The sequence below is a fragment of the Drechmeria coniospora genome, chromosome 01, assembly GCF_001625195.1.
Source record: "Drechmeria coniospora strain ARSEF 6962 chromosome 01, whole genome shotgun sequence".
NCBI classification, from domain to species: Eukaryota; Fungi; Ascomycota; class Sordariomycetes; order Hypocreales; family Ophiocordycipitaceae; genus Drechmeria; species Drechmeria coniospora.
Window position 1 is genome coordinate 2674558 of NC_054389.1, and position 25808 is coordinate 2700365.

General features: G+C 54.3%; 7 protein-coding genes across 7 annotated transcripts; 5 read left to right on the forward strand and 2 right to left on the reverse strand.

Annotated features, from left to right (window-relative positions):
• Window positions 1–2287: 2287 nt before the first annotated feature.
• DCS_00712 (RNP domain protein) lies at window positions 2288–3947 on the forward strand (the record flags this gene model as incomplete). The annotated part of the gene is made up of 4 exons (XM_040798049.1): window positions 2288–2505; window positions 2928–3225; window positions 3282–3551; window positions 3618–3947. The coding sequence occupies 4 exons, from the start codon at window positions 2288–2290 to the stop codon at window positions 3945–3947; spliced, it is 1116 nt and encodes a 371-aa protein (XP_040658932.1).
• A 1934-nt stretch (window positions 3948–5881) lies between these two features.
• DCS_00713 (zinc finger protein gcs1) lies at window positions 5882–7146 on the forward strand (the record flags this gene model as incomplete). Its single annotated transcript, XM_040798050.1, has 3 exons — window positions 5882–5929; window positions 5991–6764; window positions 6844–7146. The coding sequence occupies 3 exons, from the start codon at window positions 5882–5884 to the stop codon at window positions 7144–7146; spliced, it is 1125 nt and encodes a 374-aa protein (XP_040658933.1).
• A 715-nt stretch (window positions 7147–7861) lies between these two features.
• On the forward strand, window positions 7862–8823 carry DCS_00714 (electron transfer flavoprotein beta-subunit; the record flags this gene model as incomplete). Its single annotated transcript, XM_040798051.1, has 3 exons — window positions 7862–7912; window positions 8020–8662; window positions 8741–8823. 3 exons carry the CDS (start codon window positions 7862–7864, stop codon window positions 8821–8823), a joined length of 777 nt encoding a protein of 258 aa, XP_040658934.1.
• A 2405-nt stretch (window positions 8824–11228) lies between these two features.
• Window positions 11229–12763, forward strand: DCS_00715 (Carbamoyl-phosphate synthase; the record flags this gene model as incomplete). The annotated part of the gene is made up of 2 exons (XM_040798052.1): window positions 11229–11423; window positions 11519–12763. 2 exons carry the CDS (start codon window positions 11229–11231, stop codon window positions 12761–12763), a joined length of 1440 nt encoding a protein of 479 aa, XP_040658935.1.
• A 783-nt stretch (window positions 12764–13546) lies between these two features.
• DCS_00716 (uncharacterized protein) lies at window positions 13547–15340 on the reverse strand (the record flags this gene model as incomplete). The annotated part of the gene is made up of 3 exons (XM_040798053.1): window positions 13547–13688; window positions 13786–15049; window positions 15118–15340. The coding sequence occupies 3 exons, from the start codon at window positions 15338–15340 to the stop codon at window positions 13547–13549; spliced, it is 1629 nt and encodes a 542-aa protein (XP_040658936.1).
• A 1610-nt stretch (window positions 15341–16950) lies between these two features.
• DCS_00717 (ThiJ/PfpI family protein) lies at window positions 16951–17983 on the reverse strand (the record flags this gene model as incomplete). The annotated part of the gene is made up of 3 exons (XM_040798054.1): window positions 16951–17185; window positions 17246–17747; window positions 17842–17983. 3 exons carry the CDS (start codon window positions 17981–17983, stop codon window positions 16951–16953), a joined length of 879 nt encoding a protein of 292 aa, XP_040658937.1.
• A 2966-nt stretch (window positions 17984–20949) lies between these two features.
• On the forward strand, window positions 20950–24092 carry DCS_00718 (hamartin; the record flags this gene model as incomplete). The annotated part of the gene is made up of 4 exons (XM_040798055.1): window positions 20950–20963; window positions 21102–21639; window positions 21695–23915; window positions 23974–24092. The coding sequence occupies 4 exons, from the start codon at window positions 20950–20952 to the stop codon at window positions 24090–24092; spliced, it is 2892 nt and encodes a 963-aa protein (XP_040658938.1).
• Window positions 24093–25808: the final 1716 nt, after the last annotated feature.

Here is a 25808-nt window from a genome sequence, read left to right on the forward strand (position 1 = left end):
TTTACAAGTACTATGTGGACTCTGTACTCTCTCTGCATTACTCCGTACTCACAGTGTACATGTACGGAGTACGGAGTACTTAAGTACACTTACACCTACAACTACAGTACTTAAGCACTACTTAAGTCCAGTACTTACCGACATGTACGGAGAACTTGTACGTGCCTTGGTATTTATTACGGCCCAGGGATGTGAAAGTGTTTACGTGTTGAGTCAGGCCGAGCGAGCCGGCCGCATCAACCTTAACCGCTGCCACACCGATCCGGAATGGCTGGGAGGCAAATTTGCTACTTCTCTGTCGTGGCTGTGGCAAACAAATACTGGTACGGAGATTTCATCAAGGTTTGCCTGTCTGTTTGTGTCCGAGACGCGTCCGTGCATGACGTGTGCACGCAGTCGCGATTGCTGAGGCTGCGGTGCGTTATAGTTATACCTGTAGATGAGGCACGTACTCGGTACGTGGGACTAGGTAGGTATTGGTTCATGTCGTCAAAACCGTGATGCGGGCGAGCATAATCCAGAAGGCTTGCAAGAAAGAATCAAGCGATCAAGCGATCGAGCTATCAAGCTATCAATGTAATTGCGACACACTGTTAGCAATTTTGTGGCCCAATGCTTGCGAGCGAATGAGCCAACCCTGCTCAACGAAGTTTCACATCTCCCCCCGACCACTTGCACAGTTCGTACTGGCACTGCCAAAGCCCCGATTGGCCCTTTCCGCCCGCTCATGCCCTGCCTTGCTTGCCATAATGGCTGGCTTAGACGAGCAGAATTTCAGCTGACGCAACCTTATGTCACGCATACCATGCGAGCTCGTGTCGTGGCGAACTCTATAGCTACATGCGAAACCTCTAATAACAGAGACAATCCCGAGAGTGTCGGCACGGCCCACGACAAAGGCGGCGGCGGCGGCGGCGTTGTCATTGCTGATTGAAGGGAATTCCAATGCACGCGCACGTGTGGAATAGGAAAGTCGAACAAGCGAGCAATGATTGTTCAATAGACCCTCAAGTAACACAGAGTCTAGACCCTTGCTTTTTTTTTTCTTTCCACAAGCTTCGAGGCTACCTACGATGATGCAGACGGAAGAAGAATTCGTTCCTGCATTTCTTCCTGTAGGTAGGATGCAAGTGCTGTTTTTCTTGATTTCATTTTCATTTTTTTTTGGTAAAAGAAAAACAATGGCATGCAGGTCTGAAATGGTATCGCGTCATTCATGAATTAACATAGTAATCCTCTCAGCTCAGCCAGTCGGTCGGTCAATCGTCGCGGCAGCGCGGCAGGGGCAGCCGCCAACGCGAGCAGGCGTAAAACAAACCATCGTAGCAGCTGCCTTGTCAGCAAATGCGCAGGAAGGAAGGGAAGCGAAAGAAAGGGAAGGGAAAGCGCGCTAGGGAAGGCCTTGCTCCTCCGCTAACTGTTCGTGATTGATGGATGCCCTCGGTTGGACGCAATCCACCGTGGAAAGAGGCACCTGCCTAGAGCCACTTCGCACTTGTAGTAGGTAGGTATGCCGTGTTCGGCTATGCGGAGGCGTAAACGTCCACGTCCTTGCTGTAGCGCGTGCGAGTGCCAACCTTCTTGGGGGGCACCTCCCTTCCCTAGCGCAAGCCCACGCCGTTGTCCTGGCAGGGATAGGTAACAACCTTGAGTACCTGCTCCCTGCTAAGCAGTTCAGGATGGTACTGCCTGGGTACGGATAGGTTCGCAGGCTAGTGGGCGGCCAGGTAGGTAGGGACTAGGTACTAGGTACGTCGAGGCAGGTGGTGAGTTCAGCTGCGGAACCTTGTGGTACGTGTCCGCCGCGGTACTGGCTACCTACGCAGCAGCTGGCGCCACCGGCGCCATTCAAGTACTGGGTACATTCTCCACGGCACCCGCTTGAAGCCTTCACCTCCCTGGTAGCCTGTTTGCGGCGTGCCACCACCCCGGACAAGCACAAGCTGGCTAAAAAAGCAGCTACTAGGTAGCAAGAGCGTAACAGCGCAGCTTTGCCCGAAAAATATTTCAGAATCGCGACTCTACCTGCCTATGTTCCCCTTTTCTCTCTCTCCTTCACATAACACCAGCCAACCTTGTGTCTTCCGCGCAACGCATCGCCGTCTGTCTACCTTCAATTCCATCTAGGGCACGAAGCTACCCTGTCAAGCCTCCTCCCTCATTGCACCAGAGTGCCGTGCAACGCCCGAGTTTATCCGTCGAACGCCCTGCCCGCCCACGTTCGAAGGTCTCACGCCGTCAACGCTCGACTCTCACCAAGTCAGATTTCCTTCCGCCAGCTTTCACAATGTCTGCTACCAACGTGGAAAAGGCCCCCGAGACCGCCGCCAACGACATTGCCAACACTCTAAACAACATGTCAATCAACGAGCATGCCGAGGACAAGGCCGCCGCCAACGAGGCTGCTTCGGCCAGTGCTGCCGAAGGTCGCCGCCTGTACATTGGCAACCTGGCCTACGCCACAACGGAGGGGGAGCTGAAGGACTTTTTCAAGAGTTATCTTGTGTGAGTGCCCTCTGCATGATGCAAATACCTCTTTCGTTTTTTGTTCTTTTTTCTGGGTTCCCTTCGTCGTGCGGAGCCGCGAGCTATGACGAAGATGACCGTCGAAATACTCCCAGTCCTACCTAGCTTGGGTGGTCCCATACTCTTAGGCTGCCCTCGGAATGCCCTCAGTTTGGACCACCTCCACCACCTCCACCACCCTCAACACCACACCACCCCTCCCCCATGGCCATGATTTTCGGTCAAAGATGGTTGTTTGGCCTTGATTCACCAGACATTCCCTTGTGCCGTTGCAGCGCACAAGGGGCTCTACGAATCTTGTCATTTCTGCCCACGTGTCCTGTTCGCTGTTGCACAACCCCTCCACCGTCTACCACAACCCCTCATGGGAGAAATACAAGGTTGACCGCTTTGCTTCACAGAGAGTCCGTCTCGATCCCCAAGAATCCTCGCACCGACCGTCCTGTCGGCTATGCCTTCGTCGACCTCTCCACCCCTACCGAGGCCGATAACGCCATTGCCGAGCTCTCAGGCAAGGAGATCCTGGAGCGCAGGGTCTCCGTTCAGCTGGCTCGCAAGCCCGAGGCCGCCGGCGAGAAGACGGACGGTACCAACGGTGACGGAATCGTCCCCGAAGGATCCCGCCGCCGCTCATCCGCCCGTGGCCGTGGCCGTGGTCGCGGACGTGGCGGTCGCGGCACCCGTGGCGGTCGCGCCGGCGTAGGTGTTCCCATCCGCACGCCAACTTGCCGCTGTAATGGCTAACCGAGTCGTAGGAGTTCGGCGACGACGGCAAGGACGGTGAGGTTTCTGGAATCGCGCCCACCGATTCCGAGGCCGCTCCGCTTGCGGCAGGAGCCACCAATGAGGTGCACCCATCGAAGGACATGACGAACCAGAGCAATGCTGACGGCGACGACAAGGCATCCAAGACGCAGGCCAGACCCCCGCGCGAGCGCCGTGAGCGTGGCCCCCCAGCGGACGGCATTCCCTCCAAGACCAAGGTCATGGTCGCCAACCTGCCTTACGACTTGACTGAGGAAAAGGTAAGGCTCGATCGTCGACGAGGAAAGAAACGCATCCATGGTGGTCAGAAGCTGACGGTCCAATAGCTCGTGGAGCTTTTCAAGGCATATGAGCCTTCCTCGGCCAAGATCGCTCTCCGTCCCATTCCCCGATTCATGATCAAGAAGCTCCAAGCCCGTGGCGAAGCACGCAAGGGTCGCGGCTTCGGCTTCGTCACGCTTGCTTCGGAGGAGCAGCAGCAGAAGGCTGTCGAGGAGATGAATGGAAAGGAGATTGAGGGCCGCGAGATCGCCGTCAAAGTGGCCATCGACAGCCCCGACAAGACGGACGAGGAGGCCAACGCACCTGCGGGTGAGCACGGGGATGACGGAAACGAGGCTTCCCAGGCCGTCAAGGAGACTGCCACCTCCGCTTAAGTGCGAGTCGAATGTTTCGACTGGCCCGGAACGGAAGCCTCTCACTTGATGAGCATACTTATGATATGGCACGCGATTTTCACGATCTCTCCTACGGTAGATGGATGTTCCCTGCACTCTTGATGATGCCAGTGGCTGGGGTTAGACTCGCGACTTGGTATGCGGAGGACTGGCTTGATCCGTCTGTCCTCTTCTCGGACATGGTGACGATATCTGACCGTTGTCTTTTCATTTTGGCGACCTACGTCCACCAACCTTGGGAGGATGGATGCAATTCTTTCTCATGTACTTGCGTCTCTTTTCTTTCCACCCGGCCCCCTCTGGGTGGTTGCACACTTGAAGCGGGACAGCGGTCGGGAGGAGGGATCGGAGGCGCAGTGCATAAAACGGCAAGTTATGACGGATGAATCTAGTATGGATTCACCTACATGGTAGACCGAGTCTTGTGGGTGCTGTTTCCCAGGACGGTGTGACTTGATCCCATGATGAGACTCAAACCTGACCCGCCGCTGGGTGATGTCAGCACGACACATGCGTGACTGTGTGTTCGACAACATTTTGGCTCTTGTTGGGCAAGTAGCCAGCCAGGGTGTTTGTGCTTCAACCCGATGTGACGATGGCGTTGTTGTGACAGAGTGGGTAGGACGGTTTGTGTGCAGTTAAGTCCACCTACAGGTACCGAGGTCGGCCCAAGACGTACCTACTTGATGTGAAAGCAAGTGAAGCACCCACGACTATTGCTGTGTGTATCGTACGGAGGGAGCAAGTATATGGACATGTAACGAACGAGTTCGGCACAAACACATCAGGTAGACTTCGCTGTCCTCGTAACATAGTGCCTCAGGTCAAGCTCTTTTGCGGCCCGCGTTCTAGTCATGGATACTTAATAAATATCCAAGTTGGTAAGTAGTGTTGCTTCATTGTTCTCTAGAGTCTAACATCGCACTCGTACACGTGCTTTGCGGCACCGATACGAGCCGACGCGGAGCAATACCCACTCACGTGTGGGGGTTAGAACGAACACAGTACTCCGTACTCCGTACAAGTTCGGATACTCGGTGGTGACGCAACGGTAGGAACTATCACTAGCAACCTCCCTAGTGGCATCAGGTCGCGGTTACGTTTACCACGAGTCTGTATCGTCCATGTGTGGAATCGCAAATCGCCAGCGCACAGGTCGGGATGGACAATATGATGGGAAGCACACCAAGGTGTGTACGAGAGATACGATCAGATTGAATGACGCATGATTGTTTGACGAAGCTAGAATTTGTTGCGTTTCTGCCAGCTTTTTGAGATCCATTGGTGTCTAGCCACCTAAACAGTACCCAAGTAGAGAGTACAGAACTCCGTACTCTTCTTGCACATGTACAAGTACTTCGTAATACTATGGTTCGTCTTGTCTTTTGGTCATCAGAAGTGGAGTATTGTAGTAGGTAGCAATTCCGGTTTGCTGGCAGCACCTTTGCCATCGTTCAGACACTGCCGTATGTTTTTGTAGGTGGTGACCACTCTGCAGACATGCTTGCAGGGACTACAACTACAGTACAGTAAGTGCATGTACTTACTTACAAGTAATATACAGTAGTAGTTTCACCTATTGCTAATCCACATCGGTGGGTACCTAGCTTCTGATAGGTGGGTACCTAGCTTCTGATAGGTGGGTACCTGCTCCGTAACTACTGTTCGGCACCTAGGTAGGTACCGCGCAAGCTGCTCGGTGGTACTGCGACCTAGTTGTACTTGGCACATCCGAGACAGGGTGGTATCTCGTGCCTTGCGGCGGAACCTGGTGGATGCATGCACGCACGATACCTCGCACACCCCTCGAATTGCCCGTAACGAACCCACAACAAAGGCACCAGTACGCTCGCGAGCAACCGTCATCGAGGGGCGCCCTGCACACTATACTCTCCGCAGCCTCAGCCGACGCAATGGCTTCCAAAGCTATGTGGGAGGTCGACCCCGAGACGAGGTCCAAGGTCAGTTTCGGGACCGAACAGCCGTGCGCGCCACCGAGTCCTCGCTAACCGACACGGACAGCTGGCCGTCCTCCAGAAGGAACCGAAGAACAGCGTCTGCTGTGACTGCGGAGCGCCATCTCCGCAGTGGGCGTCACCGAAGTTTGGCGTTTTCATCTGCCTGTCCTGCGCCGGTGTCCATCGCGGACTGGGCGTCCACATCTCCTTCGTTCGCAGCATCTCGATGGATGCCTTCAAGGCCAGCGAGATTGAGCGCATGCGCTTGGGGGGAAACGAGCGCTGGAGGAAGTTCTTCGACGAGCACGAGGATACGCAGATGCGGGGGCTGTCCTGGGACGACGCCACCATCGCTGAACGATACAGCAGCGAGGTTGGCGAGGAATACAAGGAGAGGCTTACGTGCAAGGTGGAGGAACGCGAATACGTTCCGGGGGAGAAGAAATCGGCGACGAGTCAACGCGCCTCCCCTGCGCCGCCGCTGGCGGCCCAGAGGTTGATGGAGAGAACGGCGACGCCGATGAGTGGGTGCTCGACGAGGAGCCAGAGCCCAGGTGCCGGCGGCAGGGTCAAAGTGGACGACAAGTACTTTGCCCAGCTGGGCGCCGACAATGCTTCTCGGCCGGATCACTTGCCGCCTAATCAGGGCGGCAAGTACTCTGGCTTCGGCAGCTCGCCGGCGCCGACCTCGAACAGCCAGAGCACCCTGCCCAACTTTGACGAGATGCAGAAGGACCCGATGGCAGCCCTGACGAAAGGGTTCGGCTGGTTCACGTCGACGGTGACGAAAACGGCCAAGACGGTCAACGATGGGTACATTCAACCGACGGCCAAGAGCGTAAGTCCAACCCCGGCCGCCCCCCTCTGCCTCTGTCGTGCACGGGACCGCCCAGGACTGACAGGGTACGCATCGACAGATCGCGGAGGGCGAGTTTACCAAGCAGGCTCAGCTTACGGCCGCATCGATCGCCAAGCAGGCCCAACTTGCCGGCAAGAGCGCGCATGATGGCTTTCACAAGTTTGTCGAAGGCGATCAGCATCACAGAAACGTACCGCTAGATGCTAGCCGGAAGGATTTCTGGGATGACTTTTCCAGCCTGGCGGACGAGCAGAAGAAGGACAGCTCGATCGGGACCAGCGCCATGGGAATGGGCGCGAGCAAGAGAGCAGGGAGCGGGGGGCCGCAAAGGAAGCCGAAGGATGAATGGGATGATTGGTAGGCACATGGCAGGGCAGAACAGGGCAGAACAGGGCGCAAGGAGGCGTAGGGTAGGGTAAGTTTACGGGCAGCTACGGTAAAGTAGGCGACTCACACTTCGCTCGAGATTGCGAGTCCGGTTAGCTTGAGCATACCGTCCTTGATATCAGCACATGTTTTGTTTTTAAACAATTGCTCCTCTTTCCTCCACCCGGAATTCTCAAACTCTCTATTTTCAGCTGCTCCATCTCCATCTACATGCATACCACCCATCATCCACACGGTTATAGGAACCAGGTGGTCGAGACGGGATTCGCGGCGACATTGCATCCGTGGATAGGATATGCGGTACTCCGTACTAGCGACTTCTACCCCTACAGGAGCTCGTTCTATCCACGGAGGTCGGCCTAACATGGCTACAACGGACTGAGATTATGTACGTTTGTGGATTTGTACTAGTATTATTTTACAGTAATTACTCCTGCAATCCGCTTTATGGCCTATCCTCCAGCTTGGTTCCCAGAACGGGGTAGCGAGGTTGCAGTTTCGCGGGAATTCTTGGCGGTTTGTCATCACGTGATTCGGCGTGGTTTGCGGTTGAAGCCGACGCTTCTCCGGCAGGACCCGGGCCGTCCTCAGCCTCTATTGAGCGAGCCGCGGCCAGTGGCTGACAGCTATTCCTCCTCCCTGCCAGAGGTGTCCCAACCGTTCGGTGCCATTGATTCGCAACGCTCGCCATGTCTGCATTACGGATCCTCGTCCCCGTCAAGCGGGTCATTGACTATGCCGTAAGTTGAATACCCCCCTGGAAGCTGTGTCCCTGCATTCCCCTGCTGGCCATTTGGAAGTCTTCCGACGAATTCGATGTTGACGCAGGATTGGGACATGGTCATAGGTCAAGCCTCGAGTCAACAAGACGCAGTCGGCGGTCGAGACGGCGGGGGTCAAGCACTCGATGAACCCCTTCGACGAGCTCTCGGTCGAGGAGGCGGTCCGAATCCGCGAGAAGAAGAGAGCCGCTGGTGGGGTCGAGGACATCTGCGCAATCTCGGCCGGGCCGGCCAAGGCGCAGGACATCCTGCGGACGGCCATGGCTATGGGTGCTGACCGCGGTATTCACGTCGAGGTCAAAGAGGGCGACGACCTCGAGCCGTTGACGGTGGCCAAGATGCTGCAGAAGGCGGTCGAGAAGGAGAAGAGCAATTTGGTGATACTCGGCAAGCAAAGCATCGACGACGATGCGGCCCAGACGGGCCCGATGCTGGCCGGCCTGCTGGGCTGGCCGCAAGCCACCCAGGCGAGTAAGATCGAGTTCGGCGAGGGCGACAGCGTTACGGTGACCAAGGAGGTCGACGGCGGCGTCGAGACGGTGCGGGCCAGGCTGCCGCTCGTCGTGACGACCGACCTTCGCCTCAACGAACCCCGCTACGCGAGCCTGCCCAACATCATGAAGGCGAAGAAGAAGAAACTGGACAAGGTGACGCTCGGCGACTTTGGACTTGAGAACGAGAAGCGGCTCAAGGTGGTCCGGGTGACGGGTACGTCGTCTCTGGCTCCTCACTCTCTGCCACTCCTACCGGCCGATCGACGGGCACGGACGCTGACCAAGGCTACAGAACCGCCCGCGAGGCAAGGCGGCGGCAAGGTAGAGAACGTTGACGGCTTGATCGGCAAGCTCAAGGAGCTGGGTGCCCTGTGACAGCGGGCCCTGCGACGGCGCGGACCTACCAATCCTCACTCACGCCCGGCAGCCTGCTTGCCTGGTGCTTTGAATACAGTATGTAGAGAAGGGGAGAGAGGGAGAAGACAATACTCAGCGTGTGCCTCTGGGGATCCGGCACCTGGAAAAGGACAACCGGAGTTGTGCATGATTTGAAAGTCGAATAAATATACACGATCGTGCTTGCTCCTTGGCCCGCAAGTCGCTTCTACATTGTTTATCGTGGTTAGTCGAATCTACGAATTGTAATTGCTCGCTGTAGTAGTAGATGGTAGAAATGTCGGTGATCTTTCCGGCATACGAAACCCGTCGTCGTTATACATTCATACGCATGACCATGTCCATGAAGCTCCGCGTAGTGCAGCGAACGAGTGAAAGGCCCGTATGTTGATGCTTGTGTGAAGAGAGGAGCCCGGCCCTTCTTCGTGTTTCAATGGCGAGCTTGCTACGGAATACGGAGTGCTAGCTAACACAACAAAAAAAGAAAAACCGCGCTTGAAATGAGACAGACAAGGAATCGATTGGCGGAGTGACCCGGCCATGCATGCAGGTGTATTAAGTAAGACTTAGTTCTAGAGATACTACCTACTTGGGTCCTCAAGTGTGATAACTTGTGCGCACGAGCACACACAACGTACTGCATGGAGAGATGCACATATGTACACGGGCAAAATCACGACAGCAAAACTTGGCATTAATCATCACTGGGTTCGTCTGAGAAAGTCATGACCAGTTAATCCTCCTTTGTTCTTCTCGTCTGGCGAACTTCATTACAACGACTCGCTGAGCCGCGCAGGACGTAAGTAATCCGCGATCAACGGACAGCACAGATGTCCTGAAGTGGCTTAGCGCCATATCCTCAATGATGAAGGTGGTGGGCCAGTTGCAACATATACAGTAGCATTAATACCAAAATATGCCAACTGGTACAAGTACTGGCACACATGTACTTAAGTAAGTATGTGCTTACTTGTAAGAAAGTACCTTCCCGTACGGAGTACTGTTGCACCGCATTATTACACCTACTTACAGTACTTTGTTGCAACGATGCAGGCATGGAATTTCCGTGTGCGGCAAGCATTACGTATCTTGGATGTATCTCTCATATTTGTGACACCGTTGCCTCTATCAATTTGAGGTACGTATTTTCCCAGCCGAGCCGATCTCCATCCCAAATCTCCATGCATACATGTACTTACGTTTACAGTACGGAGTACAAGTACAACACCTTTCTGTAAGTTCATGTACTGTACTTAAGTATGGAGTACATGTAAGTAAGCACAATACAGAGTCACGTTCTCCACTGTACTTACCAAGTGCCGAATCCTCATCTGGTGAGTGAATGGGGCTGGTACGTAAGTATACTTGTACTGAAGTTAGGGCGGCACACACAACGAGTCACCCGAGTAATTAAAGAATTCTTACCTTCTTACATGTACTCCGTACTTGTACGTACAGTAACATGTACAGTACAGTACAAGTACGAGGTTGCGTTTGCTTGTACCAGTACTTCTCACCGCCCCCACCACGGCTCAAGCACTGCACGAAATCCCAAGTATCGACTACTTTCCCCCTGGTTGATTGGTACCTGGCACCCATTATTGGAGCCCAGACTAACGTTTCGTTTTTTCCCTCCTCATTCTCCTTCCCGCTCAACCTCTGACTCTTTCATCTCCTACTCTCTCCCCATCGTCCATCTTCGCCTGTCCTGCCGTCCCAAACGTCATACCAACAGCAATCCGCATCGCATTGACACTGCTCCGTACCCCGCCTTCTCTCCAGAACCGCACCTGTTTCGGAGGCCGAAAGGGAAAAAAAATCACGTCCAATCCCATCCGTCGCTTCGCTTCGTCAATCCCCCATCCCTATCCTCGAGTGGCCATACTGCCTCGACCCTATCCTCTTGGTGTACTGCATCCCGCAGCAATCCGCCCTTATGAACGGGCGCCCGTCGGTCTTCACCTCGCAAGTAGGTTTTACCCAGATTTCCTTGTCATATTTCTTGTTCTATACATGCACAGCTTCTGTCTCCTCACCGCACCTGTTCCATTCCCCCTGACTTCGAGACCCGGCACGGGAATGCCCTCATCTCGCCTCACCACACCTCGCCTCACCTCGCCTCCACTGCCCTGGCCACTCATATTCATTGGCACACTCCTCTCCTCGCTTGCATGCTAATCACACTTCATGCAGGATTATCTCTCTGGTACGGAAGGCTGCACGCTCGGCTGCACCTGTTCAACCCACTTTGGCTCCTCCAACCAGCTAACATTTCGTAGATCATCTCTGGAAGTCCCAGTCGTCTTAGCTCCTCGCCAGCTTCTTGACCCCCTTCTCAACTTTTATATATATTTTTTCTTCGAATCAAAACATCGACGACTGCCATGCTCTCCCGATTGGCCCTCAAACTTGCCAAGCCGGCGGCCAGGCCGGCCTCGGCCCTATCTGGCCGAATGGTACTTCAGGCCCGATTCATGTCGAAGCAGTCCACCGCTGGCAGCACGGGCAGGGAGATGCCACGCCAGCGAGTTTGGGCTACCGCTCCCGTAGACTCGTTGCCTGCCACGCTCACCATCCGAGTATGTATCATCCGCCAGATCACCCTGCAGAGGAGGAGTCGTGCCGTCTTGGCTGCCCAGGGAACGAATGCTGACCACGTCTCGCACCGTATTAGGATGGTCCCGTTTTCCAAGGCAAGGCGTTCGGTGCCAACTCGAACATTTCCGGTGAAGCTGTCTTCACCACCTCTCTTGTTGGCTATCCCGAGTCCATGACGGATCCGTCCTATCGTGGTCAGATTCTAGTCTTCACCCAGCCTCTCATTGGTAATTATGGCGTCCCGTCGAACGAACGAGACAGCTTCAACCTCCTCAAGTACTTCGAGTCGCCCCACATTCAGTGTGCCGGTGTCGTCGTCTCCGATGTTGCCCTCAACTATAGCCACTGGACTGCCGTCGAAAGCCTAGGCGAGTGGTGCGCTCGGGAAGGCGTTCCCGCCATCTCCGGCGTTGACACCCGTGCCATCGTCACCCACCTCCGAGAGCAAGGCTCCTCCCTTGCCAGGATTTCAATCGGTGAGGAGTACGACGCCGATGAGGACGAGAGTTTTGTCGACCCGGGCCAGATCAACCTTGTCAAGCGCGTCAGCACCAAGGCTCCCTTCGTGGTCGAGTCCCCTGGTGCCGCTTACCATATTGCCCTACTGGACTGTGGTGTCAAGGAGAACATCCTTCGCAGCCTGGTCAGCCGAGGCGCTTCGGTTACGGTCTTTCCCTACAACTACCCGATCCACAAGGTCTCGCAGCACTTTGACGGCGTCTTTATCTCCAACGGCCCCGGTGACCCAACCCACTGTCAGGACACTGTCTACAATCTCGCTCGCTTGATGGAGACTTCGAACATCCCCATCATGGGTATCTGCCTTGGCCATCAGCTTCTCGCTCTTGCTGTTGGTGCCCGCACCATCAAACTCAAGTATGGCAACCGGGCTCATAACATCCCCGCCCTCGACCTGACCACTGGTCAATGCCACATCACCAGCCAGAACCACGGTTATGCCATTGATGCCAGCACCCTGCCTAGCGACTTCAAGGAGTACTTTGTCAACCTCAATGACGGTAGCAATGAGGGTATATTCGCCCCCACCTCCTCCATCCATCTTCATAACGTGAGTATTGACCCGAAATTTGCAGGCATGCTACACAAGACGCGACCCATTTTCTCGACTCAGTTTCACCCCGAGGCCAAGGGCGGCCCCATGGACAGCGCGTTCCTCTTCGACAAGTACCTGCAGAACGTCCAGCTCGCCAAGGAAGGTCAAAAGGTCTACAAGGATAACCGCCCCACCCAGTTTGTGCTCGACCTGCTTAGTAAGGAGCGTGTCGGTGTTGAACCCACACCACTTGCCAGCGCCGCGTAACAGCGTGCTGCCGAGCGGATGAATGTGCCATCTTCTGGGGATGGATTTCTAGTTACTACGATGTCTACAAATGGGGTGCGGGAGTCGAGACTGACTAAAATTGAACATGCATTTGATCGTATCTTGAGTTGTTACATAGTAGTAGTACACATGAACTGAAATATTGATATTTGCACACGATGACAACTTAAATTTCACAACGTCAGGATATCTCGACAAGCATTTACGCGTCTATATTCGAGTCATATCCTGGCGTTGTAGTGCAGAGTGGCGAAAACATCGCTCCATGCAATTACCCGTGCATCCATCGTAAGTGATGTCCATCTTTACGTTGCAGCTCATCCCCTTTCCCGCCTTCCAACCTTCTTTCCCCGTCGATACCAGTTGACATATGAACACGCTCGCTAGTGCCTGAATCCGGCGCAGAGCGGGTAGGCAAGTTCGTAAGTGCTCTTACGTTCGTAGGTATACTTTGTTCCGCACTCCACAATGAATGACAATGTGTTCAGTCCAGCCCATCACTAAATCATCGAATACAGATACAGGGGTTTATCGCCAGTGCCTGAGGGATATGCGAGGAGGGATCGGCTGTGACATTCCTTTTTGGACCAAGCTCTTGCTTGGTCATTGATATGATCTTGTCACCATTGTCTGTCCGCTGGATGGATATATGCGCCACCCTTTCGCACCTAGCCCGCGTAGCAACCGTCAGTTGCATTGCATCTACACTGCCGATACTCTGCCGTTGGGTATCATCTCTGCCCGTGGCGGATTGTGCAATCATTATGTCAACCCTTGGCCAGGTTTCTCGTCATGAGGGGTGATAGCGTTGCCCCCCCGCACCAGGGAATGGTCGACCTCGCGGAGGCAATCTGCCGCCGCGTCCAGTACGTCGTCGGCCACCACGGCCACCACGTCGTGCATTCTGAGAGCCCCAAGCCGGAGGGCGTCGGTGATGTCTCACGCCGGCGAATATTTCGACTCCGCGGTCCGCAAATTTATCGTCGTCCTGAAACGTATACCTGTTTATCTCGCGGCCAAGGTTCGTCTCATTGCGGACGTAGTAGCTTCGCATTTCTCGTAGTCTGCGCTCGACCATATTTCGAGGAGCCACGGAGAAGGAAATGGGCGGCGTTGCCATTGTCCGCTTCTGGCCACCAGAGCGGCCATCGTGAGCGTTGGCCTGCGATTCAGGGCCGCGTCTCTGTCCCTGACCAGGAAAGCTTGGGGGGGGCGGCGGATGGGAATCGGCCGACTGTGCCACGGGGTGCTGATGACCGCGAGTGCCAGCTAGCGCTCCTGCAAGGCCTCTATTGGTGGAAAGCAGCGGCGAGGACGGGGTGATAAATGACGACTGCAATGCCGCTTCTGCAAGGTCTCCGGTTGTCTTTCCTTGGTACACAACCTCCCAACGGTGTCCTCGCTGCTGTTTTGTACTGCCCTCCTGCTCGATACGAATCCACTCGTCGACTTTGCATTCCGGGATAAAGTCAACGGAGAGAGCTTTCCTTGTGCTTTCCGGGGGCCACACGCGGCCGTGAAGGCGTCGACGGACTCGAGCAGCAGATGACATGTTGTCGAAGACAGCAAATGCGTGCGTGCGGATCGAGTCCACGTACAGTTTTACCATGCAGTTCTCGTCGGGCACGCCTCCCGCTGGTGTTGCTAGGTCGGCCAGATGGGTCCCGAGCTCTGCTTCTCTGAGCGGCCGCATGAGATTGTTGATATAGAGGGCCGAGGTGGCCGCATGTACAGGCGCGCCGCATGCACCACCGTCGTCGGATGAAACCTCGTCGTCGTATCGACGGGTATCGATGGGAGCATCAGCTACAAGTGGCGATTCTCCACTCTCTGGTACAGCGTTCTCGGCACTATCTTCGCCAACTCCGGCACGTGGCCGGATGATGTTGTCGGTGGCGTCTTTGAGAGACTCATCGATGCGCCTGCGCTTCACTGCCTCGTCCTTGGGAGTCGGGCTTGCAGAGCGCCTCTTGCGATTCTGCTCCTCCATCACAGAGTCAATAGTCTCATGGGTGGACCCTGGGCCTTGGTCATTGCCAGATTCCCCTGCATCAAGCTGAGACGACAGAGACTCCGCTGCAGGTTCGCCGGGCGCATACTGGCCCGCCTTACTGTCGTTATTGTCTTGATTTTCGACGATCATAGGCTCCTGAAGGTCCACAGTCGCAATATGTGCGACGGCAGCAGGTTGCTGCAATTGCTCATCGTTCTCTGTGGGTGCAGGCTGACCGTGTCTCATTTCCGTGGCAGGTTTGACGCCATCACCTTGCGGAGGGACGTGGTCAGCAAAAGTAAATTTGTCACGCTCGAGATGACGGGTTGCGGGCCCATACCATGACCTTCCTCGGTATCCGCCACGTTATCAAGCTCGTTCACAAGTGCACGGCCGTCGGCATCGTCCAGCCCCTTCTGCTGCTGCTCCTGGGAGGCCGTCGTTTGCTCGTCGCTGGCTTGAAGGCGCGCAACCAGCTCAGCCTTCAACCCTGCCTGACCTAGCCCGCGCCGCTTTAGCTCAGCCTTGAGCTCGACGACTTTATGGATCGCCCAGTCCGGCATGTTGTGGGCTGATGTGGTTAAACTGTTCGCCAAAACAAATCCGACAGCAACCTTCACAGGTAGACGACAGTGTACGGTTCTTCCGCTGGCCTGATTAGTGTTTGCGGATGCACTTGGGCCTCGGAAATATACAGAAAGTGGGAGTAATCCGAGTCAACAAAGTCGTAGGCACGACGTAGATATGTTGGTTGTGCGGCGTTGAAGGAATGGTGGTAAGCACAACGGCGAGGGGATGATTTGATGATCAGGACAAAATGACGATGATAATGACTGAGACGACGAGAGCCACCGACGATGGTGATGTCGAGAAGACGACGGCAACAGCAACAATGGAGGCCTTTGGTGCTTTGTTCAAGGACTGGGGTAAGATGCAACGGCGGAGAAGTTGTAATATGAAAGTCGCGTCACGAACAGGGACGGAGAGATGTGTGAAGAATGGTGGCCTTGGGGCGTACACATGTGGGAGTAAATAAAGTACCTGGTTAGTACCTTGGCATGTTGCGAATACTTGTAGGTACAGTACGGGGTGCGGAGTACGGAACGGAGTACTTAAGTACACATATCTGTATTTGTACCTTTCACCTAGTGCCTACAGTAGCTAAGTGCCGGTGGCTAAATCAGTACAAATATTTAATAGGTTGGCTAACACACATTGGTGAGCACACTGAGCGGTGAAGATTCATACTAAGAAATACTCCGTACACGGTGCTCCGTAATAGCACTTCGTACTGTATTGTATGCACATGTGTTCTGTTGAGTAGCACTCATCTCCTTCCCATTCTCATCTCCCTTCAAATCGTACCAACTATTACACCAGCCGCTAGCAACTAATACTGTAGATTCCTAGTATGAAAAAGCACGGAGTAATGCACAAACGCTTCGGAAATTTCGGGTACTCTGCAGGTACCGATGCCCACCTGTATCATGCGGCACCATGGCTGTACATTGGCAAAGTATGTACTCCGTAGTCCGTACTCCGTCCAGGAACTAATACTTGTAAGGAAGTACGGAGTATCATTACAACACGGACGGATTGGGGACAGCCGCTAAACCTGTGGCACCTCTGCAATGCCTCGATAAATACTGCTCAACTTGACATTCCAGCTTTCGCCCTCATTTATTATCAAGGTGTTTGTCGTACGCCCAAGAGAGTCTTGCCATGGCTCGATTGTTTCAAGGGCATCCTCTTCGTTATGTTGTTGAAAATGAACAATGATCGTAAGTGCATGCAATTGCTACGTACTTGAATACTGCCACGTCCCTCTTCGTCTTTTCTTAACCCGTGATCAACGTACTCCGTGCAGTACTGGTACACCCCCCCTCGCATCGCATATTGACGTCTGAAAATGAAGCTTATATGCGCACTGAATGTTGGGGCTGCGCTAACTACCACTTTCGAGAACGGTTGAGCACTGAGTACTTGCATTCACATCGGACACTGCGAATACATGGCGAAGTCTTGATATAATACGGTAGTACGAGTACACAAATGTGGCGATAAATTGAGACAGCGACGTGGGTTTGTCTCATTTGTGCACATGAGAGTCGCCAGCCGCGTTCTGCCAGTGTCTGCCTTTGTCCTGAAAAGGCCGCGTCCGATGACAAGCAGTCTAGATATCAAGACCATCGACAACAACACCCTTGTTCCAGGTCCATTGCATGTAACTGGCAACGTTCTTGGCACACTCTTCATCAACCATGACGCTGACAAGATACAAGGCCGCATCTACGCCAGCGCTGACGCCCCCCGCCGTGATGACGCGGAGTCCGCCAAGACGCATCGCCGCCCGGCGGGCAATTGACTCGCGACGAGAGTTGGAACCTCGCAACGACATACTTCCCTTTCTATACGTTTCATAACAGCTGTTAGCACTCCATACCGCATTTGGAAAGGTTGAGACCTACCGAGCATTGGAGGGCCGACGGCCGGCGTCCGACTTGCGGCGAATGTACGGGTTGTCGTCCTCGTCACCAAGATCGAAGCGCAGGTTGTTAACAACGTAGCGGGCATCCTCGATGACATCGGTACGCTCCGTCATATTTCGCGTTGCTGCTTCGCTGCAGAGCTTCTCAAATTCCGTCAAATAGTCGGGGTGGGTGGTAGCCGAGAGACCGGCGAGGATGCCCTCCTTGGCAAGCAGATGCGAGCCGGTGCAGACAGACAAAACTGTCCGTTCACGGGCCGGATCCCTTTTCTGAAGCTCGGCAAAGTCGTTGATGAGGCCTAGGGGTTCTAATTCCTGGCTAATGACATCTTTCACGTTGCCTCCGACGATGACAAGCACGTCAAAGTCCTCGAGGCGCTCGTGAGCTTCCTTGAAGGTGATCTGGGAGCTGACGACGACGCCCTGGGTGGAGAGCACCTGGGGCTCGGCAGCAACGACGGTCACTTCGAAAGCCTTGGTAGCTGTTTGAGAATGAATGAGGTCAGCTGGGTTGCGGTCGCCGGTAGGGGGGTTGCGGTTTGCAGCACAGGCAGGAAACTGCGGGGTCGTACGCACAGGCGTCTTTGGGATTGAAGAGAGCGGAGGTGACAACTTCCAACGGACCCGCGAAGTCGAGCATGTCGAACTTGGGGTGGAGGGCAAAGAGGACATCAATGGGCTCCTGGTCCGCCACCGCGGACGACTTGTTTGCAGCCATCTTGTCGGCTTCTTGTGAAGGGGCAATGAAGTCGAGGCACTAGATAATTATGGTGAGAGCACTGCCGTGCAGACGAGGCGAGCCCAGGATCTAGAGTCGGAAGGAGTTGGTGTGCAAGAATTGACGAAATTGACACGACTGCCCTCTAATTGAGTTGCGGCTAGTGGTGAAGGACGGGGCCTGTGTAGGGGAAAGGGTGAAGGAGAGATGTGAAGGGGGGAGCAGGGACGGAAGAGGAGATGAGGGACGGGGTGAGGTCACGGGAGGGGACGCAGCGGGGGAGGGGGAGGGGGAGGGGGGGAGGAGTGGGAAGCCAGGAGAGGGGAACGGGAATGCGGGCTAGAGGGTTGGAGCTATGCTCTGTACTCGTGATGACATGGACATGGCCGAGGACTCGAGAGTTCCCTCAAAACACAATGGACGGCCAAACGAGTACCAGTTCGGAGTAGTGTGGTGAGGGGTCGATCAAGCCCCACGCCCAGCGGCTTTTGATCAGTACGAGCACTTATTAACAAGTACTCCGTACTCGTGCACCTGTGCGTACTTTGGGCACGCCCAAGAAACCATGCCGGCGAGACCGCTACACTTCGTACCCAGTTATATTCTAGTAAACTAGCAAGCACTGTACCTGCTAGACCATGTCGATGTTGCGTCTCGCTGTGAAACGCAACGTAGGCGAGAGCTCCAGAAGGCAGGAGAAGTGACACTGACGATGGCCATACAAGTGCGAACGATTACTGCATGCAAGTAGGTACCTTGTGAGAGAAAGATTACGATCATACCTCACTATCTATGTACGCAGACGTCAGAGAAGGTGTACGTGATGTGATACGTGAAAGCAGGAGGTTTGGAAGCGGATTGTGGGGCCTCATGGCATTCGATGAGGTGACCACTTGACAATCGGGTGCTTTCGTGGGGCGATGCGGGCAGCTGGCAGCCGTGATGCGGGGTTTGCGTCAGTAGTCTTGCATGGGGGGCGGGATTGAGGTGGGCCCTATGCTGATGTGCAACGAAGTACTAAAGTATTCGGTACGCGGAACCGAAGCACTTGTGCGGAATAGGTGTACATGTAGTTGCAGGCACTCCTTCAAAGGCAAGCCCTACTACAACAAGTACTTACATGCCTTGCTACTGTGTGTTTTCCGTACAGATAACGTACTCATATGCAGAGTACGACAATCTCAAAGAGTTGGCTTGCGTCACCATCAACGATCAACTACTTCTAGTACAAACATCATTCGTATGTAAGCCTATCTAGAGGTTGAACAATGGCCGCGGACATGGCTCAAATTCATCACCTGCGTCTCAAATATGAACCATGCACCGTTTGCGATCGAACGTATAGCCCGCAGCTCTTCGTGGTTCGCACGCGATATGACAGAACGTCCAAATCGAAACCCAATTGATAGGGGGAAAGTGAATTTCTTTCCCTGGCATTTTAGACGATTTGTTTAGGAATACCTCCTACCAAGTATCGCCCAATATTTGGTTGCATGCAATAGCGTCAGGCATTGGGCAGGTCCGCAACCTGATGATTACTTACCTTCAGGATTTGAATATAGAACTTGACATTTCACACAAGTAAGGGTTAGTACCATGAAATATTCCGCTGCCAAAGTATATGTGAAACCTGTCAGTGAACGGATTTACCCTTCTTTTGCCGTTTGTATGTGAGTTTGAGATTGAACTGTCGGAATATCCAGACGTACAGGAGGATTGCCGAGATCGCTCGAAGGTTTCTATCCTTGTTTCTGAATCATACATATACGTAGTACCTCTGTTAATGACTCCGAATTTGCCAGACCTTCGTGTGCCACTCTAATGGTGAGCCGAAGAAGGACGGTGGCAGCAAATGTTTGCACGGAAGCGAGCACGGGTCCATCCTTGCATTTGGGTGGCCCACTGTTACATGCAGATTAATTATTTCGGACCGGGACACACCTACTCCGTGCTTGTGCACCTATCATTTATGCTACATCGTATGCGGAGAGAATATAATAGCAGTGTCATCCTCGAGCACAGCGGATGAACGAAGTGGATCGTCCGTGTACTGTTGGTTCATAAGTGTCCCAGCATATACTTGAACTACTGCACACACTAGTACTATAACTAAATTCGTAGAGTATGCTTTTGCATGTGATTTTTGTATACTGGACTGACTATGTAAGTGCATGCCTGCCAAGCACAAATTACTTAGTAGCATGTAAGTATTGTTGCAGTCACTAGACAAAAGTGACGATTCAATTTTGGTAGCGCTACCACTACAAAGTGAGTCGACAGTTTTGCCACCCCACTATACGCAGAAATTCTCCATACTTGAATAATTAGCATGATACTTGTACTTGTACGAATTATATGGCTGCTGTCATGGCCCGCTGATGACCTGTACCTTGGACCGACGTCGGCAAGTCACGAGTGCAGTCCCTTATCACGTATCAGAGGTGCTAATATCGGGGCAAGTACTCCGTACTCCCTCCGTTCGTTGTTCAAATGTACACTACTCCATACAGCCGTACTTCGTGCCTTTAACTACCACTCCTTACGTTGTACAAGTACAAGTATGAATACTGTATAATGGTACAAGTACTCCGTATCTAGACACTATTAAATGCTCACCTAGTTACCTAGTAAGTAATAATTACTCCGTACTAACTTCGTACATACTGCAGGTACCTAGTGGTAATGCCACAACAGGCTTGGCGGCCGCACACTTGTACACCAACAAGTACTTTGGTACTTATAATATACAGGAGTACTATCCGATAAGCACTGTCAAACGTACAGGCACTGGAACGTACCTAGTACTCGAGCTCGGAAGCTGGTTAGTGCCCGACTTGAACTTCGGAGCATCACCAAAGTTTGAATGTTGGTATGCCATCCACATCCCGCGATTTCAGCGCCTATTGTTTCCCTCGTACTTCTCTGAGCGCGCACCCGATCCCGATGAAGCCGATCAGAGGCACATGATGGCAACCTCTGTGTGAGTAACGCATCTCAATTACGTGCTTCCAGACTCTCCATCTGCCCTGTCCAAACTTGCCCTAGCTTGTACGGACTGCCGAAATCTTCCCTCTCATATGTCTTAATGCACAGGTTGCTAACTCAATCGATCTGGAAGGTCTCTCAAGGAGCTCTCAAAGGCCATACATGCATACCTACCCCAGCCGACCCTCCCGCTCCCCGAAAGCCTCCTCGACACCATCGCAGCCTATCTCCGGCGACATGGGAAAGCTGATGACGCAGCCTCGGCCAGACTCCAAGACGAGCTGGCCAACATATTCGAAAAGTACGTCAAGGGCAACTCGGCGGTCTCTGGTTCATGGGCAGGCATCCTGCGTCGACTCTTGCCGGCGCTCAAGACGCCCAAGAGAGTCTTGTCATGGCTCGACTTTTTCAAGGGCATCCTCGACGGGACGAACCTCGAAAAGGTCGCCGTAGACGAGGCTGTGGCCGCCCTGACGGACTTGATCGACTTTTTGGACGAGCACCCCATGAAGTCGGGCGGTAATTCCGACACCAACCCCGTCGTTGACCGCCTGATTCTAGTCTGGATGGATCGTTTTTATCCGGAACAGGTTGAAGGAGATACGAGGCACGGATACAGTGAGAAAGTGCTTAGGGACATCCTCATAAGTTTTGGAAAAAGGCGGCTCAAGGTCTGCCCAGGACTCTCCCCAACGCGAGCTAGGTAGTAGCTAACAACAACATTAGGCGTTTCTGACATCTCTTGACGGTGGCTTCGTCACGAAGGCCCGTCGCCTGGCAGCCCTGCGATTTCTTTGCGACTTCATCCAGGAGCAGCCCCCACATCTCTACGAGGCGCTGGAAACCTCATTGTTCGGACATCTATTGACGTGTCTGCAGCACGACACCTCAACTGCCATCATCTCTTCCGCACTAACGGCCCTGATGATGCTACTGCCGCATATGCCTAGCTCTCTTGCCCCTCACCTGCCGCGCCTGTTCAACATTTATGCACGCCTCCTGTTTTGGGATCGAGAAATTTCCAAGGTGAGCGATGGCTCCCCAATAGGTGGCAACCAACCCAAAGGCTGGGAAGTTTGCACGTACAATCCCGAGATGGATGATTTCGCCATCGCACCGCTCTCCAACTATTTCACCGTCTTGTACGGACTCTACCCCATCAACTTTGTCGAGTACATCCGTAAGCCGCAGAGGTATTTACGCCACGCGGGCATGCCTGATCCTGAGGAGATCGAGGTCCAGCCGACGGAGATCAGGAACCGGTCGGAGCGCTTCCGGCGTTGCCATCTTCTTCATCCAAACTTCTACACGCTGACGGTAGACTCGGAAAAGACGGACTTTGGACGCTGGATCAAGAGCGAGGCATCGGAGCTTCTTGTCGAGTGCATGGCGCTCTGCCAGATCCAGACGGACCATTCTCACCAGTCGCCAGGGCATGAGAGTCCTCCTCCGACGGCTGGTTGGGTAGAAAGCCCGGCGCGCGAAGGGCCCGAAGAGGACGCGTCCGATTCCGCACTATTAGGAGGCTCCTTCTCCCCGTCGAGGAAGCCTCCACCAGGTCCCAGCCGGACGGGAGAAGTACAGGCTACGGGTCACGACGGAGCCAGTCGAGCGACAAAATCGTTGACTCACAGCCAGCTCCAGGACTTGATTAATTCCAACAGAGTGATCAAGTCGAGCCTACATCATATGTTGGCAAACCGCGGCGTTCCTTCTTCCGACCTGGCTCCCCAAGAGGCCGATACAAGCGTGATATCAACCTCGGTAATACCGGCTCTCGCAGAGCTTGCCCCAACTACACGCCCGACGGAGCGAGGCACACAGATTGCGCATTTGCAACAGAGGGTACTCGTGCTCGAAATCGACCTCACATTCGAGAGGTATACGAAGAAGCAGCACATGGCTCATATCGGTGAGCTAAGACGCAAGTTGATGATGGAGGCGGCGTCGGAGGCGGAAATGCAGGACCTAATCATGACAAACCGTCACCTGAAACTCCGTTGCCAAGAAGCAAAGATGGCGGCGGCGCAGGTTCGCAAGGAGTCGGAGAAGAGCCGGGCGATGGCCAAGAAGTGGGATGAGGACCTGACGAACAAGTTCAGAAAGCTGCGGGACGAATTCAGGCGGACGACGGCCGAGCTTGTGATTATTCGACGTGAGTTGGACGAGTCCAAGGGTGAGTGCGAAAAGTTGCGCAAGCTGGTCTGCGATGGTGAGGTCAGGGAATCTCAGTGGAAGCAAAGCATACAAGCGGCCGAGATTGAGAAAAAGGAAGTGAGGCGGATGAAGGCAGAGGTTGAGGAGTTGACCAAGTCGGAACGCTTCTACCAGGCCCGAGAGCTCGAGCACAAGATGGCGGTGAGCTCGGTGGCGATGGCCGAGGCGGAAGCGGAGATGGCTCGCATACGACTTGCAGCGCAGGAGCACGATGCGCGGCGAGCCAAGGACCTTCTCGAGTCCGAAGCGAAAGAGCTCCGGTCGCAGCTCGCGAGTTTGCGGGAGGAAGGAGATCACCCTGGAGTCAGCGCGAAGCTGGCGATCGAGGGAGCGCTGGCGTCCAGCAGGGCCAAGCAAGCGGAGCAGCAGAAGCAGTACGATCTCCTCATGCGCAAGTACACGGCTCTACAGTCCTCGGTGCTGGACATGCGATGTCAGGGAGTGGGAGAGCCAACGGCGAAGGTTCAGGCTTCGTCGACATGGACGGCGGGCGCGGCGGGCGAGAGTCTGGCGCTGTTTGCGAGCCCTGGGATAACCAAGGCTCGGCCACACCGGTCCGTGTCCAACGTGGAGGCAACGGCGTACAACGTGACTCCTCCGCTGGAGCCCCTTGCGGGCACGGCATCGTCGCCGGATGCGGGACGGGTCGCGAGCACGTCGCAAGGTGCAGGAGGCCCCTCGGGAACGGGGCCGCTCGCTAGCAGCCCTGAGGATCAGCGACACTTTGGTAGTGAGTCGAGGCCTACTCCGTGCGGCAATGCATGCGCTAACCGGCCGTCACCGGTCAGGCAGCTTGACCAGCCGAATACGCAAGGAGTCACGGGAGTCGTCCAAGGAGGAGGGCAACTCCGGCAAGCCCAAGAAGGAAAAAAAGTCGGGATTGAGAGGAATCAGGGGATTCGTGTAGCGCTGCATGGACGCGTACGCAATGAGCAACGGGGCGCTGGAGATCATCATGGGATGAATTCGTGGCGCCCTGAGCCATGGTCGGCGTACAAGTAGCTCGCTTTCCCATCCATCCGCGCAATAGGGGCATACGACAGCAAGGCTAGGAGGTATGGATGAGCTCCCCTTGGCTTAGGGACGATCGAGATGGGAGCGCGGCCAGCCAGATGAACAGTCCCTCCAAATCCATCCAAACCTCCCAAGTGAGACGGCAGCACTAGACTTGTGTGTACACGTATTCATGTGCGAGTAGGCTGCGTGTTTTAAAGTTTCCATCACTCGGTACCGGGCCCACCTGCATGTTGGTGCCACGTCCCGGGGTGTGACGGGCCGAGATGGCGAGGCGGGATTTTGTGAACGAGCTGTACATGCCTGGCAAGTATGTCCATGCCGTCCTTGATGGCGTTTGTCGGCCAAGTCGTGTGAGGGAGAGATGAGCGCTGAGGTGGGAACATCCCCCATCCCCCCATCACCTTGACGCTGGCCGATGGCGGTGGTCCCCTTCAGTTGTTGCATGTATCCGTTGCCGCCAGGCCGCGGTAAGGAATCCACCCGGGTCTATTCCATTTGTGTGAGCCATGGGGAGTGCTCAAAATGGCCATGTAGGAGAAGTCGAGGAAGATGAGAGGTTGAACCTGCGAGCGAGAGCGTCAGGGCGCATCGGTGGGTTCTAGCTTGCGTGTCTCGAGGCGTTTGCCGTACTGGTCCCAAGCCTAGGGGGCGACTAACACTCGCGTAAGTGTCGACGCACTGCTACTGCCTCTGAGAAGCCATGTACGATCATTTAACCAGAGGGCAACATGGTGTACCGTTGAAGGACTGACAACACGTACCTACAGATACATACATCATGCACGTACAAGTAGGCAACGGCAGGCAGAGCTCCGGCTAGCCCGGCGACGTTGCACTGCCCAAGGATGCGAGCTATGGACGCCGAGCGGCGTGAGGCGCACCCTCGAGACCCACCCGAGACGATCAGTTGTGGAGTCGGCGGGCCCGTATCGATACCCATGTGTTGGAGGTGTAATCCGTACAAGTACAAGTAAGTACTTACTCGTACCATACACCTGCAAGTACAAGTATGCCGCGATGTGGTGCAAGTACTTGTAATAATACACTTTACCACTCCGTACTGCGTACTACTTTGTGAGAAATACAACTTGTAAGTACTTGCAAGTATGAGCTTGTATTTGTACTCATAAGTGTCCTTGTAACAAGTACCATGTACAGTAGTACTTGCACTGAATACCTAGCAAGGCGTACAGTACTAAGTACTGTAACGGACTACCGAAGTAATTACGACAACACTAAGTGCAGTAGTTAAAGTGTCGCTGCCAGTACTCCGTACAAGCTGGATCATAGACGAATGCCACTTCAAAGATGGGAGATGGCAATATAGGCGGCAGGAGGCAGCGACCTTCTAGTTTGCTGGCAACCACCATACCCAGCAAATATCTAACCACGTTTTCCTCCTTCGAAAGCCTGCTGCCGAAGTACTACGACTCTCCATCATACAAATGGGCAACTTCCACCAGCCGCTACTCATCAGTCCATGCGGGAGGTAACAAGAGTACACTTACAGTTACATGTACACACCTTCGACAGGTCCAACTCCCCCTCGGACTCTCCCCTCCCCCCTTTCCGGAACAATAAATCGCCAGAAGACTCCGTCCCCTAA